The sequence below is a fragment of the Mobula birostris genome, chromosome 2, assembly GCF_030028105.1.
Source record: "Mobula birostris isolate sMobBir1 chromosome 2, sMobBir1.hap1, whole genome shotgun sequence".
Classification (NCBI taxonomy): domain Eukaryota; kingdom Metazoa; phylum Chordata; class Chondrichthyes; order Myliobatiformes; family Myliobatidae; genus Mobula; species Mobula birostris.
The window spans coordinates 52090934-52107290 of record NC_092371.1 but is presented as its reverse complement, the minus strand read 5'-3'; the positions used below and the strand labels follow the sequence as shown (position 1 = coordinate 52107290).

The 16357-nt window shown below is 41.5% G+C and overlaps 1 protein-coding gene and 1 long non-coding RNA gene across 7 annotated transcripts in view; one reads left to right on the top strand and one right to left on the bottom strand.

Annotated features, from left to right (window-relative positions):
• The window catches only part of LOC140186506 (uncharacterized), a 140905-nt gene that overhangs the window by 25775 nt on the left and 98773 nt on the right, over positions 1-16357 (bottom strand). The gene's annotated exons all lie outside the window — the stretch shown is intronic.
• LOC140186485 (collagen alpha-1(XIV) chain-like) overlaps positions 1-16357 on the top strand; it is a 183972-nt gene that overhangs the window by 107895 nt on the left and 59720 nt on the right. For all 5 annotated transcript variants that reach the window (XM_072240859.1, XM_072240841.1, XM_072240850.1 and 2 more), the window contains 6 exons: positions 3799-3938; positions 4475-4598; positions 13544-13687; positions 14712-14876; positions 15634-15672; positions 15810-15948. In XM_072240859.1, the coding sequence (XP_072096960.1) occupies positions 3799-3938; positions 4475-4598; positions 13544-13687; positions 14712-14876; positions 15634-15672; positions 15810-15948 (751 nt within the window). The remainder of the gene's footprint in view (positions 1-3798; positions 3939-4474; positions 4599-13543; positions 13688-14711; positions 14877-15633; positions 15673-15809; positions 15949-16357) is intronic.

Sequence of the window (16357 nt, the reverse complement as noted above, 5' to 3'; positions counted from 1 at the left end):
ATAAAGGGATCCTGTTCTGGTTGGCTGCCGGTTACCAGTGGTGTTCCACAGGGGTCCGTGTTGGGGCCACTTCTTTTTACATTGTACATCAACGATTTGGATTATGGAATAGATGGCTTTGTGGCTAAGTTTGCTGACGATACGAAGATAGGTGGAGGGGCTGGTAGTGCTGAGGAAACAGAGAGTCTGCAGAGAGACTTGGATAGATTGGAAGAATGGGCAAAGAAGTGGCAAATGAAATACAATGTTGGAAAGTGTATGGTTATGCATTTTGGCAGAAGAAATAAATGGGCAGACTATTATTTAGATGGGGAAAGAATTCAAAGTTCTGAGATGTAACGGGACTTGGGAGTCCTCATACAGGATACCCTTAAGGTTAACCTCCAGGTTGAGTTGGTGGTGAAGAAGGCGAATGCAATGTTGGCATTCATTTCTAGAGGAGTAGAGTATAGGAGCAGGGATGTGATGTTGAGGCTCTGTAAGGCACTGGTGAGACCTCACTTGGAGTACTGTGGGCAGTTTTGGTCTCCTTATTTAAGAAAGGATGTGCTGATGTTGGAGAGGGTACAGAGAAGATTCACTAGAATGATTCTGGGAATGAGAGGGTTAACATATGAGGAACGTTTGTCCACTCTTGGACTGTATTCCTTGGAGTTTAGAAGAATGAGGGGAGACCTCATAGAAACATTTCGAATGTTGAAAGGCGTGGACAGAGTGAATGTGGCAAAGTTGTTTCCCATGATGGGGGAATCTAGTATGAGAGGGCATGACTTAACAATTGAAGGGTGCCCATTCAGAACAGAAATGCAACAACATTTTTTTAGTCAGAGGGTGGTGAATCTATGGAGCTGGTTGCCACAGGCAGCAGTGGAGGCCAAGTCATTGGGTGTATTTAAGGCAGAGATTGATAGGTATCTGAGTAGCTAGGGCATCAAAGGTTATGGTGAGAAGGTGGGGGAGTGGGTCTAAATGGGAGAATTGATCAGCTCATGATAAAATGGCCCAGCAGACTCGATGGGCTGAATGGCCGACTTCTGCTCTTTTGTCTTATGGTCTTATGGTCTTATTATCTTGTATATTCTGGGATAAATACCACTCATCCTGTAATTTACAAACACAAACACGAGAAAATCTGCTGATGCTGGAAATTCAAGCAACACACTGTGGTAAACCATATGTATGTTGTAACTGGGTTACCTGCCTGGACGTGCCCCTCTGCTGACTGCTCCTGTGGCTCCTCCCGCAGACCCCTGTGCCACTGCTCCTCCCTCAGTGCAGGTCAGAAACTCAGCATGGTCGAGGTCACTTTTACTGCTAATAAAAGCCTTTCAGTATTTACTCTACTTCCAGTCTTTTGGAGTGATTGATAGTGCATCACACACACAAAATGCTGGTGAATGCAGCAGGCCAGGCAGCATCTATAGGAAGAGGTACAGTCAAGGTTTTGGGCCAGGACCCTTCGTCAGGACTAACTGACTCTTCTTTCAGTTAATCCTGACGAAGGGTCTTGGCCCAAAACGTTGACAGTACTTCTTCCTATAGATGCTGCCTGGCCTGCTGTGTTCCACCAGCATTTTGTGTGTGTTACTCATCCTGTAATAGTTGTTTACTTTGAGCCTTTTTGTTCCATCATGGATTTCTTTCCCATTTATATCAAAGCCTTTAATTCCATTTGGCATTTAGCCGCTACTCCATTTGTTCCAGATGTATACCAATGGATCTTATTTATTTAAGCTTTGTTCTTCTCATTACGCACAGTGAAGCATTGCCAAAACCTAATTGGCTTCTTACTAACTTTTGGTAACAGTAAATCTTCTAAATTAAAATTGAATTTTGGAATTTGTTATTACTTTAAAATGAAATATTTATATGAAAAAAATAACTAAGGTTCACGAGGAAAGAATGTGTCTGCAATTTGTTTTCTCCCACTACACAGTCCTCCTCAAGTTTCTTCCCCAAGAATATCAATGAAATTACATGTGCATTAATTACACTTGTAATGGTTGTAATAGTATAGCCACATGCAATGCACGGCTTTGATGAATACCTTGCCTCATTTCCCAGACTACAAATACTTCTTTTATTCTTTATGTGCTCTTACATAGAAACATGGAAGAGAACAGCACAGTGATGTGTGATTCGGACTACTATGTCTTCACTGATAATGATGCCAAAATAATTCCATTTACCTGTTTGTTGTCCATATCCCTCTATTCCCTATCTGTTTGTGTCTTTTTGTTCTTGTCATTAGGCTATTCCTTCATTAAAGTTGCAGTGGAAACACTTTGGAGCTTCTGATTGTCCATCAAAGGTCATCAGGTAGTGTAGTGGTTAGCGTAATGCGGTTACAGCACATGCAATCCAGATTTAATTCTGCTGCTGTCAGTAAGGAGTTTGTATATTCTCCCCGTAATTGTGTGGGTTTCTCCCCACTTTCCAAAGACATGCGGGTGAGAAGGTTAATTAGTCACATGGGTGTAATTGGACTGCACAGGCTTATTGCACATGAAGGATTTCTGTGGTTCAAGATTTCATTGATGTCTCATATCTGCTGTATATGGTTAGATCCAAGAATGTCAGATTCCAAAGAGATTTGGGACCAAGATGTATTAAAAGCTAATGGTACAATTAGTGTAAGGATCCTTTGTGCTGAGAAAGGTCTAAAATTTAAGTGGATTGATGAACTTCCAAAGACTATAAGTAGCAATACTTGTAATCAGTAAAGAACACGTTTTAGTCTTTTAAGACCAAGTTAGTAAGGTTGCCTTTCTCCAATCTCAATTATTCTGTTCTAGGATATTAAAGGCCCCTTCTTTAGTATCTGTTACTTTCTCTAATGATTTTTCATGTAAACCTCTAAATCACAGTTCCATTTGATATAGAAATAGATTACATGTGTTGATGGCTGTGTAAATATTTCTTGGGTACATGCATGTCATATTGTGGGCCTCTCCTGTGCACTGTTTACCAAAGTGTTGCATTTTCTACTTTGGAATCAACACCATCGATGAAGCCTCATTTTTCATTTAAATCTTCAATTTTCCACCTGGCCTCCCATTTTTAGATTTTCCTTTCATAAGCAGAAGGGCTTTTTCTTGGCCTGAAACATCGACTGTACCTCCTCCTAGAGATGCTGCCTGGCCTGCTGCATTCACCAGCAACTTTGATGTGTGGGGCTTTTTCTTTCCATTGATTTACTGGTTGTTTGCTAGGATAAAAGAAAATTAGGAAAATATGATTAAAAGTGAGTTTATTGCAGATAGGACTGACATGATACAATTTGCAGTTCACTTGCTGATGTTGTCCCTACCCAGTTACAATGCTGGGCTTTCACAGAATAGAACTGGCGGTCCTAAAGCTTCTTGGGAAAGCTGAAGGAAATGCTTACATATCATTTTAATCTCTAACTCTCCTGCTGCATCAGTGCGACTGAAATTAAACCTTTTGTTGATACAATAGATAAGCTGTAAGCAAGTAATTGTAAGGACAGATAGTACTGGGAATTGATGTGAAGATTTTAATTGAGTATTATCTTTATAACATAATCTTAAGTGACAATGTAAACATATTAATGAAGAACTTTTTTGTCAGGTCTATCTACTAAAATTTTAAGGGTACCTTCTAGAAACGTAGGGAGCGATTCAGTTAATTGACCACAAAATATTTTAGAATCCTTAAAAATAGCCTCTCTGTTTTAGATTACAGAATTATGCTTCAAGAATTTAGTTAAGTACCTTTGTCTGCTCATCTTTTATGAAGTTGTTGGATAGAAAGCAACCACTGTCCTTTTCTCCTTAGATTGCCGTGCGGTCAAAGCAGACATGAGATTTATAATTGATGGCTCCACAATGATAGGATCAGTAAACTTCAGGAAAATCATTGCCTTTGTGTATGACACTATCACAGTTTTTGACAAAATTGGTCCTGACGGAATTCAGGTAAGTTTTTAGATGCAGATGCAATAATTTCTCACTGCTTGTTTGTTTTAGAACTTGCTGCTCAAAATTCACATCTCTGTTTTTATGTGTAGGGGTTACATGAACATTTTTCATAAAATAAAGCAATGTTGCTTTTTTCTTATTTAAGTAGTACAGGCAGTCCTAAGATAATGAATTGATTCCCTCAGTACAGGCATCCTTACGTCAACTTTGTCCATATGACATAAATTGAACAAGTGATACTGGATATGGTAACCATGCTTCTGCAATATTGTCATGAACGGCATGAAATTGCATAGATTGAATATGAAAGTACATACTGAAGGCTGATAGAGAGAGAGAAAACTAGCTCTGTTGTTTATTGGAATAAACATTCACACATCAGGCTTTTGAATTGAATATTATGGGAGCTAGTTCATATGCAGAGGTATTCATAAACTTGGTGTTCATAACCCAGGGAGGGCCTGTAAGTAATGGATACAGTACTGAAAATAGTCAGTGGGATTTTTGATAGATATGATGATTTACTTTCACAGGTATCAGTGAGCCAGTTCAGTAATCACATGAGGAATGAAATTCAGCAGAGCTCCTTTGAAAGTAAGGAAGAATTGCTGGGAGCAATCTATGACATACCTTACAGAGGGAAAGATGCCAACGCAGGTATCGTCATTGCTTACGGACTAGAATTTTAGATGCATGACCTTAGTTTATCTTTGATTTTAATAATGTGGCACCTTGTTTGAAGTTTAATCCTCTGCAACAACAAATCTGTAATATTGATGTGACTCGGACACCGCTGTAGATTGAACAACCACGTTTATTCACCAGACTTCCATTTTTTACTTTTTCCACATCCTGACATCATACGCCCTCTGACGCTACGAATACTCACACAATACATTACATCCCCCTTCTCAAGACTTTTTTTTTCTTTTTACAACACTGTGTATTACCAAAACAATGCCTCTAGGTATGCCCTTCTTACAGTGCAACAACCATGACATAAACTAAAAAAATCTTACCTTGTACTGTATTCTGCATTGTATCTTATGGTACTAACAGCAGTATATTTTCTTTTACTAACAAACCTTTTATTTCACACCTTGAAACTTATGACATGTGTGACTTTGCCTCAAACTGTGTGAGACTGTATGTATGTCTAGTCTCTGTATCTAGCTGGAAGTTTGACTTGTCTCCCAGACCGTGTGTGATACAACTGTGACTGTGCTTGTCCTTCATCAGTGTCAGTCTCTCGAGTGACCTCTGTGTCTTTGGGGTCTGCATCACTCTTGGTGTCGTTTGTTTCCATATCTGTATCTGTGGAAATGTCCTGTGCATCTGTACGTGGAAACTCCCTCTCCCCTGTCTTCAGCAGATGCTTCCTGTTCCTCTTGTAGACTCTTCCATCCGGCATGCAAACTATGAAGGATCTTGGTTGCTGATGTCTGTTCACAACCACAGCTGGTTGCCAAGTGTCTCCTCTCTGTATTCTGACATTTTCACCTGTATGCAGATCTGGCAGTTGTCTTGTATGTCTGTCATAGTAGCTCTTTTGCTTTATTTGCTTGTACTTTTGCTTGTCATGTACTTGAGCATTACCTTCAGGAGTCAGTAGAGTTGTGGATGTTGGCAGCTTGGACTTCAGACGTCCCATCAACAGCTGCGCAGGAGAGAACCCCACACCCTCAATCGGTGTATTACAGCATTCAAGCAGAGCAATGTAAGGGTCACAGTTGCTGCTATGTGCCTTCTTGAGCATGTTCTTGACAGTTTGTACAGTTCTCTCTGCTTGTCCATTAGACTGAGCATGCCCTGGACTGGAAGTAACATGTTGAAATTCCCAGCTTTCTGAGAACCCGCTGAACTCACCACTGGCATATTGTGGACCATTGTCACTCACGACAATACCTGGAATACCATGTCTTGCGAGTGTCGACTTCACTGCGCTAATGACACCTCGACTGGATGTGTTACTTAACTTGGTGATCTCTGCATATTTTGAATAGTTGTCCACACAAAGCAGATATTCTGTACCATTGTAGTGAAAGAGATCTGTGCCAATCCTCTCCCATGGTCTTCCTGGTAGTGGGTGGGGAAGCAAAGGCTCTCTTGGATTGTTGTTTTTGTTTTCATTACAGACAGCACACTGAGAAACAATGTCTTCTATCTGAGTTGACATGCCTGGCCAATAGAGAATGTCCCTCGCTCTTTCTTTACATTTCACTATCCCCAGGTATGACTTATGAATTCTGTTGAGCCTATCCTGTCTCATTTGGTTTGGTACGATGAGTTTTGACGTTTTGAACATTAGTCCTGATGCATAGCTGATTTCCTCTTTAAATGTCCAGTATTTCTGCATTTCCTTTGGAACATCTTTTCTTTCTGTTGGCCATCCATTCATTGTAATGTCTCCTAGCATTTGCATTTCAGGATCATCTGCAGTCGCTTTCCTGAACATGTTCAACTTCTCCTCAGAGATGGGTAGCTGAGGTGTAACCCAGTTGACCTCCAGCTCTCTTCCTAACAACTCTTCCTTTTGCTCTTTGAGGTAAGCATGGTTCAAAGCATCAGCGATGTATAGTTCTTTTCCTGGCTTATGGGTGACTGTGAGAGTGTACCTCTGTAGCCTGAGAAGCATCCTTTGCAGCCTCATAGGAGCTTGGTGGAGTGGCTTTTTGAAGATGCTTTCAAATGGTTTGTGATCACTCTCAACTTGGATTTCTTTGCCATATACATACTGGTGGAACTTCTCACACCCATAAACTATGGTGAGTAATTCCTTCTCAATTTGAGCATATCGGCGTTGACAGTCCGTAAGTGCTCATGATCCATATGCCACAGGCCTCCCATCCTGCAGTATAACAGCTCCTATTCCCTCCAAACTGGCATCCACCGACATCGTCACCGGTTTATTGACATCATAGAACTTGAGTGCTGGTGCATTGGTAACCAACTGCTTCAATGTGTCAAAACTTTTCTTTTGTTCGTCTTCCCAATGCCATTCAGTGTTGCTCTCTAGTAGCTTTCGGAGTGCAGCGCTGACCTCTGATAAATTGGGAATGAATTTGGCAAGATACCGTATCATGCCCATGAACCTCAACAGTTCTTGCTTGTCTTTGGGTGGTGGTAGCTGTACCACAGCTCTGACCTTTTCATCATCTGGTTTTAGCCCATCAGCACTGAGTACATGATCTATGCATGTGGTCTCTGTAGTTCTGATCTTACATTTACTTTTGTTCAGTTTTAGATTGTACTCACGTGCTCTCTCCAGGAGCTTGTCAGTCTCTGATCATGTTCCTCAATTGTGTCACCCCATATCAGCAAATCATCGATGATGTTGACCACCCCGTCCAGGTCTTCAATCATTCATGCCACGGATCTCTGGAATACCTCTGATGCAGAAGAAATCCCAAAGGGTAGACGCAGGAAACTATATCTCCCTATGGGCGTGTTGAACGTGCATAATTTGGAACTTTCCTCATCCAGCTTGATCTGCCAGAAGCCTTGATTTGCGTCTAATACTGAAAGGTATTTTGCATTAGGCATGTGGGAGACAACCTCTTCAACCGTGAGCAGCGGATAGTGCTCTCTTTTGATGGCTTGGTTGAGATCTTGTGGATCCATGCAAATCCTCGTCTTTTTTTCTGTGACCACTGTCACCACACTTCACCCAGTCGGTTGGTTCTATTTGTCTTGTTATGACTCCCATCTGTTCCATTCTGTGTAGCTCCTCTGCTACTTGATCCCTGAGAGCTGCTGGAATCTTTCTCGGGGCATGCATGACTGGTGCAATAGTTGGATCAATCTGGATATGGTGTTTCCCTGGTAAACATCCTAATCCAGAAAACAAGTCATCAAAGTCTTTGAGAAGTCATTTTCTTTTTCAACCCCATAGATTCTCTTCACCAGGCCTAGCTTTGTGCATGTTGCTTTGCCCAGTATTGCTGGAACATGTTGCTGTACTATTTCAAACTCGATCTTGTATTTTTGGCCTTTGTACACGCAGGTGAGTGCTTTTTTGCCCAGTGGCACGGCTTGTGGCCGAAATATGCAACAAGCTTGCAGGTGGATTTTTCCAGTCTTTCTCTGATGTCCAGTGAGTTGAATGTTTCTGCCGACATTACATTGCACTTTGCCCCAGTGTCAAGCTTAAATGTCACATTCCTCCTGTTTATTATCAGATCTTGAGTCCAATCATCTTCATCCTCCATCTCTGCATTGTCAATATTCTTGATGCATACCTCCTGTTCCACTTCAACTGTGCCAATGAACATGTCACTGTTGCCCTCACTCTGTTCCACAGCATGCACTTTCCTTGCGTGCTCCTTTGATTTGCACATCTTTGCAAAGTGATTTCTTTTCTGGCATAACTTGCATGTCTGACCAAAAGCTGGACATTTTCTGTATCCATGTTTATAACCACATCTGTTGCAGTTAACTTCCTTTTGATCATCCTGTGGAGCTGGCTTTGTCCTACTCTTGTCAGTTTTCACAGTTTTTATTTTGTGCACTTCAATCTCTTCATTGAGCACTTTAACCAGACTTGACGTGGTCTCGCTGGCACGGCAAACATCAATTGCCTTTTCTAATATAAGATCTGCCTCTCTCAATAGCCTGCCTCTCACTTGATCATCTCATATGCCGCACACAATCCTGTCACGTATTAAAGAGTCATGCAGTTGTCCGAACTCACAGTCTTTTGCCTTCAAATCTGTTACATAGGCATCTATGGTCTCTATTGGTCCTTGAGCCCTCGTGAAAAACCGGTGTCGGATGTACAGTAGGTTTTTTCTCTGTTCGCAGTAATCTTGAAACTTTTTCTTTAACACTTCAGTTTTATCTTGCCCGTCATCTTGGAAGACAAACGTGTTGCAAACCTTCATTGCCTCTTCCCCTGCCACATGCAGAAACGTAGTACATTGCACTTTCTCTGTCTTTTCAGCTACGCCGCTAGCGGTGCAAGACAGCTCAAACTTCTAGATCCATATTTTCCAGTTCTCAGCAAGATTACCTTGTCGGCTTAAACTTGACGCTGGCTGTAACTGTGACATCTTTTACCTGTCTTCTCTTCCTTTTTTTTCCGCGATTTCTTCTGACACCATGTAATATTGATGTGACTCGGACACCGCTGTAGATGGAACAACCACGTTTATTCACCAGACTTCCATTTTTTACTTTTTCCATGTCCTGACGTCATACGCACTCTGACGCTACGAATACCCACACAATACATTACAAAATCCATTAAATTTATCTTCTGATCAAAGAATCATATTATGGTACAATATTGAATGAGTTCATGCTGCCCAATGAACCAGAAGCAGTGGTTTGAAAGATTTGTCCAAAAACTTCCATTCATTCAATTTCTCTCACAATAGCTGTGCAGGTTTTGTTTTCTTTTCAAGTACCTATCCAATTTTGAAGGTAGTGAATAATAGCCAGTATACGAACAAAGTAGATAAATAGATTTTTGATGAGCCAATGCTTCTGTATTTATTATTGCATTCCGTTATTGGACCACTTTCAAATCTGCCTCCACACTCATTAAAATAGTGTCTATTCTCAATGTCATCCACTAAGCACCAGTTGTATATGGATAAGGTAGAGTTAGCTACATATTCTGTAATAGTTGTGCGTTATTTTATTGCATCTGTGGCAATTTTCATGTGAATCTGTTTGTGAAATAAGGGACATCATTGAACTGGGGGGTCTGCCTTCCAGTTATATTTTTATTTTGGATCTTTGAAGCACCAGTGGAATGCATTTCTCACCTTAGTATCTCTAACTCTTTAATCCTAATGCCCCATTATCTGCTCCAATAACTCGCTAGTACTCTTCCAGTTTATCTTCCTCTGTAATCACTAAAGTTGAGTTAGCATCTGTAACCTTCAGAGACAAAATGTTCCACATACTTCAGGAGGTTAAGAGCAAGTGGTTGCAGCATTTGATTCAGGTTAACTTAGCTTACAATTTAGGATGCTTTAGCATATCATATAGCTCTGCATCTGGCTTTTTGACAGCCTGGTCTTGTGCAGCTATTTATGTGTAGCTGTTTTGGCGTTTGCAACTATCGGTGAATTGGCTGATATAAGTTACCCTGATGACGTATGATGAGAGAAGAACTGGTGGAGCAGGTAAGGAGTGGTAGTGGTGGACAGCAGGAAGCATATGAAAAAAAAAGTACTTTCTTCCCATGTATTCAGGTTTAAAGCATGAAATACTGAGATCACAGTACTTCTGAGAAATGTGACAAGAATACACACAGATTAAGATGTAGCTGTCCTGGGCTGGCACCAGTGGAATCAGCAGTTGGTCTGCCACCTGTCTTCAGGAGAGAGAGAGATAAGGAAAACAATGGAGCAGCATTTGGAGATGTTAATGAAGGAAGGAGAGCTGTCAAGATTGGCTCCCCCTTTGAACCCTGAACTGTTTGAAGTGATGGACAGGCGATACCCCAGCAGGGGGATAAAAAGGGACGCAGGGGGATAAAAAGGGACAGGTTCGCTAAGGCGACACACACACGACACCTGAGGTAACAAGACCCTGGAAGCGGTGCGTCTCTCACAAGTCGGTGGGAAGTACCGGGCCATAGACGCACAGGGTGGAAAGGCACGATCGGCGGGAACCTGGTGTGTGTCTACCCTTGCCTGGGTGCCAGGTTCACCGCAGGGAAACGATCGTATCTGGAAACGGAGGGGTCACGGTTGGTGACCTCAGATGACATCACAAAGGACTTGCCCGAAAGCTGACTGCGAAGGTCTGTGTGGAAGCCTTGAATATTCATTCGTTTTGCTCTCTCTCTCTTCCCCCCCCCCCCACTGTCCATCGCCACAACAGCGATTACTGCGAACTGAACTGAACTAAATTGAACTGAACTTCGCGTCACTTTGAAACTGGTCATTTACCCCTAGACAACGATAGAGCTTGATTGATCCTGTTATCTTAATTCTGTGTACATGTGTGTTTATCATTGCTGAACTGTTGCATTTATTATCCTTTTGATTACAGTACTGTGTTGCTTGTTTCTTTAATAAAACTTTCTTAGTTCTAGTAATCCAGACTCCAACTGAGTGATCCATTTCTGCTGGTTTGGCAACCCAGTTACGGGGTACGTAACAGAAAGCATATAACTTTGTGGTCAATTAGATAACCACACTTAACAGTGGCATTAGGTAGTCTACCTCTCTTGTGTAGCCACCCGGTAAGCCTCAGGCTCACTCAACTCGCTTTCGTCTAGGGGGAGCAGCCTTCGGCCCCACCAAACTGGGTAATCAAGTTTGTGTGGATGCTGTGTGATTGTACCCCACCCCGCCTCTCTGAGTCGGCCTCACTCATCGGGAACTGGCAGCGTCCAGTCCTCAGATCAAGCACATTAAACCATGTTGCACCATACAAACAGACCATAGCGTCTTCGGCTCTCAGGGCCGTATTCTGGTCAATGACAGTGCGCCTGTTCAAAGCCCTATAATCCACACACACGCTGCCTACGTCTTCCACGGCTACAGGGTCCAGATGCCACGACCTCTCTCTCACCAAGGTGTCTTCAGCGGACAACTCCCCTCCCTCGTGGTATTTCGGAGCATCAACTAGGAGGGTTTCACCCTCAGATACTTCACCCAGGCCGTACCACAATCGGGTCTCGTTTACATTTGGTACTGGCCCAAGGCTGTTACACACGTCCTCACAAGCACAGACAATGCCCCCATGAACTCCAGTTTCACTAACCAATCATCGTCTTCTGGATAATCACTGGCACTGGTACCCCAAATCTCCAGTGCCCTTAATGTTGTTAAGGGTAAATGCTTCAGACACTGGTTGTAAAACAAACTGTACAACAACTTGACCTGCGCCTCGGTGTCGAGGATGCCTTTGGCATAGCTTCCATCTATCCGTAACGACATACGGGGGCGTGGTCCCTCTAAGTCTTCGGGAATAGGGTCTTTTCCTTTCGGAAGTTCCTTGGTACATTGCTGGGAATGTGCTCCCCTGGAGACCCCAAGCCATTTCCCCACAGGGCCTCCACTAAGTTTCCCTACACCTCACTGATCAGCTGAACAACTGAGGGAGGGGCTTGCAGTTCCCCTGGCACTGCAAGCAATTTAGCTGCCCTCCTAGCCAGAGAAGATACACTGAAACTTGCCCCCCGCTTTCAGATGACTGGCAGGTGTCACTACGGGGTAATTGAACCTGACAGACCTAACACCGTCAACAGCCCACCTACTCAAACTTTCAACCAATCCCTGTCGCTGTCTCTCAACTGAGCACTGCTACTCATCTAACAACTGAGAGATCCGCTCTGCCCATGTCCCATATGCCTCCGCTCCTTTAAGGGTGGAAAATATCCCAAAAGCCAGGCAGAGCCTAGCATAGCTGGAACATTTATTCGCAGACACTATCTCCGAATCAGACCACTCTTTCCTCTCTCTTCTAACAGTATGGACAGCCCCTGGTCCCACCAACAACACGCATGCAGTAATAACCAGCATTCCCACAGAGACACATATTACTGACTTAAACAGAGCAATCATGCAGCGCACCACTGAATTCAATCCCGGAAGAGCCCCCAAATGTAGCCCCCCTGGTAAGCCTCCGGCTCGCTCAACTTGCTTTCGTCTAGGGGAAGCAGCCTTCGACCCCACCAAACTGGGTAATTAAGTTTGTGTGGATGCTGTGTGATTGTACTCCACCCCGCCAAATAATAGACAATGCACCATATATGATTAAATGATTACAATTTATAGATATTACTGGAACTATGTAATTAATAGAGATAAAATATAAAAGGAAAGTAAAAGACGCCACACTTATCAAAGTTCAACCTCTTCGTGCACAAAAGTTGGAGCTCTAGTAACGATCTTCTTTTCACCATTTAATCCCCTCTGACCACCTCAACCCGCTGCCTAGATCAACCACGGTGGTTGACCAGACGCTCCACACGAGTCTGTCTTCGTCTCCTCTCCTCACCGAAGACCCTGGACCTTGGACTCCGGCTCAGGGTCTGGCCCGTCGGCCAGCTCACAGCATTGCGTCCACTCTCTCTCTCTCTGCATTGCGCTTTCTCCCCAAAAACCCGCACATCACAATAGCTTACAGACACACAAGAAAGAATAACATCCGTCCCCATTGGTTAGCAACTGAATACAACTCACTCTATAACCCAAACAAGCTGCTAAGGAGAGAACTTTCTCAGCAGATAACATAACAAAGAAGCCATTTTGATTAGCCCACGCAGTAACATAAAAGAAGAAACCCCTTACACTTGGAATGCCGAAATGTTTATTCAACAGGAAGAAAATATGACTGAGTTATGCTTATCTTGCCTTGCAGACAGGCATGTGTATTTACATCTGCCATAATGCATGTCAGAACATCAGGAAATGGTGTGCAGGATGGTGCCATTTGCAGTTTGTTACTTAAATAATTTATTCATTTGTTTAAGATGAGTGCTTCATATTCTGCCTTTCAATGTTCATGGAAAATTCCATGGGTGTGAGTGGAGAGCGATAACTGCCTCATCAATCAAAACTGAGCTAACGTGGAACGAATTAGCAAACTTGTTTTGAATTAAGACTTTTTGCTCATAAATTGTTAATTTTGTCTTATAGCCAAAGATAGCAGAACATCATATGATCTGTTTTCCAACAATGATACAATGGAAAGAAAACATATTCATAAAGTTCTGATTATTATTGCTCGTGGAGCAGTTCTTGGAGAAATAAGCGAAACACTTCAACAGCTGGCATTGAAAGGTGATATTTTAGGCAACTATTGCTGTTACTAAATAATTGTTAGAGTTTAGAGTAATTTCAGGATATAATTTATGGTACTATTCTTAATTTAATATACACTTACTCTAATTCATTTTTTATATGTATTTGTCATTTATTGCAATGCACTACTGCTACAAAGTTAACAAATTTCATCACATAAGCCGGTAATATTAAACATGATTCTGATTCTGATTAGTTAAGAGGTGAAGCTATTGTCCCAAGTAGATACTTGTGAAAGAAAATAACAACTCATCCATGGTGTTTTTTTAATTAGTTTATTATTGTCACTTGTTTTGAGTTACAGTGAGAAAACTTTGTTGTAGATGTCATTCAAACAAATTATTTTATTACAACAATGCATTGAGAAAATACAAGAAAAACAATAACAGAATGAAAAGTAATATGTTCTCAGACAATAAGGTACACAACCATAATGAGACTGAGGTCAAGACTTTATCTTATCATACCAGAGACCATTCAATAGTCTTATAACAACAGGATAGATGCAGTCCTTGAGCCAGGTGGTAGATGCTTTTAAGCTTTTGTGTCTTCTGCCCAATTGAAGGGGATGGAAAAGAGAACATCCAGAGTGGGACGAGCCATTGATTGAGGCAGAAAGAAGTGTAGACAGAATCCATGGGATAACGTTAACTGACTGTGTTTGATGCAGCTTGAGAGGCAAAAGAAGTGCTGTGATGTTGTTCACATTTAGGTAGAAATCTGATGTATATTTTTGATAACACACATAATAGTTGCTGGTGAATGCAGCAGGCCGGGCAGCATCCTAGAAAGAGGTACAGCCCCAGGGTCTCGGCCCGAAACGTCGACTGTACCTCCTCCTAGAGATGCTGCCTGGCCTGCTGCGTTCACCAGCAACTTTGATGTGTGTTGCTTGAATTTCCAGCATCTGTAGAATTCCTGTTGTTTGCGAATATAACAGACATGTTAATTTCTTCACATCAAATATTTTAAACCTTATAAACTTTATCTTTTTTTTACACAGGCTTTTATATCTTTGTTCTTGGTATTGATGACGCTGATGAGGTAAAACTTAATAAAGTTACAAGTGTGTCTGATTTCAAAGCTGTGTTTTATGTTCACGACTTCAGTGAATTAAGCAACATTGGAAACAAAGTTATTGCATCCATTTGTCAAACTGTTTTGACATGTAAGTATATTTCTTATTTTCATTTCTTATTAGCAGCACAAAACCAAAATATTTCAGGAAACTGTCCTTCAGTAGCAATAAAAATGTGCTGCATCTTTGATTGGCATATCCATGTCAACTGAGAATAGCTTATGAAGTCAATAAAATCCTGTGTGCAACTTTCATTGAATGCCACTTAAGAGATCATACAATTTTACATCTGCATAAAGCCTGCCAGCTTAAAAAACACAGAATGGAAATAGTAATATGGTAATCTTGTTGGTACCATTTTTACTTGCTTTATTCTGGTACCTTTGCTTTTTTTAATTTCTATCCTTCATTAGCAGACCAGATTAATAAATCTATTTGGGTTATTGAAAGATATCGGTGATGACTGAACAGTCTTCAATTTCATCAGATTTCAGTCCCTATTATTCTTTCATCAATTAACAGTCAGACACTTCAATGTATTATTACAAAGGTGCAGCATCATAGTAGTTGACACTTTCTAACTGAATATTAAGCCGTCTGCTTGTTCTGTTGGATACAGGAGGTCCATTATTCAACGAAGAGTTCTCTCAGCTCTCTGCCTACTTCTTGCTGCTTCAATAAAAGCAAAAATTATTCTTGCACTTGATTGAAGGTCTTTATGTGTTTAAGACTAATTCACCTAAAATCAGTTATTAGATTAGAATTGCTTACATCTCTTGAGACATGTTGCAAAGTAGTAAAATGTTGGCAGTTAAAAGTTAACGGAATTCATGTTTCTTGTTTTTAGTTTGTCCACTGACAAATATTCAAGGCATGGTTGTCCCAGGTATGAATAAATATTGTTTATCTTGATTTAGTTGTATCCATCCCACTAATAAATTGTGGAAGCATCTCACTTTGTTTTACAACAAAATTGCATTTAGCTCAAAAATCACTTGTATTTTGATAACTTTTTTTATATAGGAATTAACATGATGGAGGCATTTGGCTTAACAGACAAAGAGTTTTCAGAACTTGAAGGAGTTTCTATGGAATCCGACATCTTCTCAGGCTTATCGTCATATAGTATTTTTGAAAATGCTCAGCTTATACAAGCTACCAGGTAGGTATGAACATTGTTTCCCCAAAGAATTTCTAGGTAACACTGCATAACTTCAGGTTCTTCTTTCCTTATTAGTCATTGTGACCTGCCTCTCTGCCATTGTCACTTCTGATTTACCTCTTTTTTATAATAATTTGGCTCTCCATTTTTAACTGCCATAATTGTCAGTACATATCCTTTTCTGTACTGCATCCCATCTGTGTTCTGTTTATGTCATAAGGGGGTGGCTGGGAACAGACCCAAGTGTAAGACACAGACACTGAAGTACTAGGGACAGGACTGGGATACAAGGTGAGGGCTAGGACATGGACATGAAAACTGGGAACGTGGAACAGGACTGGACAAGAGAGCTAGGAGCCCGGGCTTGGACTCTGAGCCAGAGACTGGACAAGGACCCAGAACCTGGGTC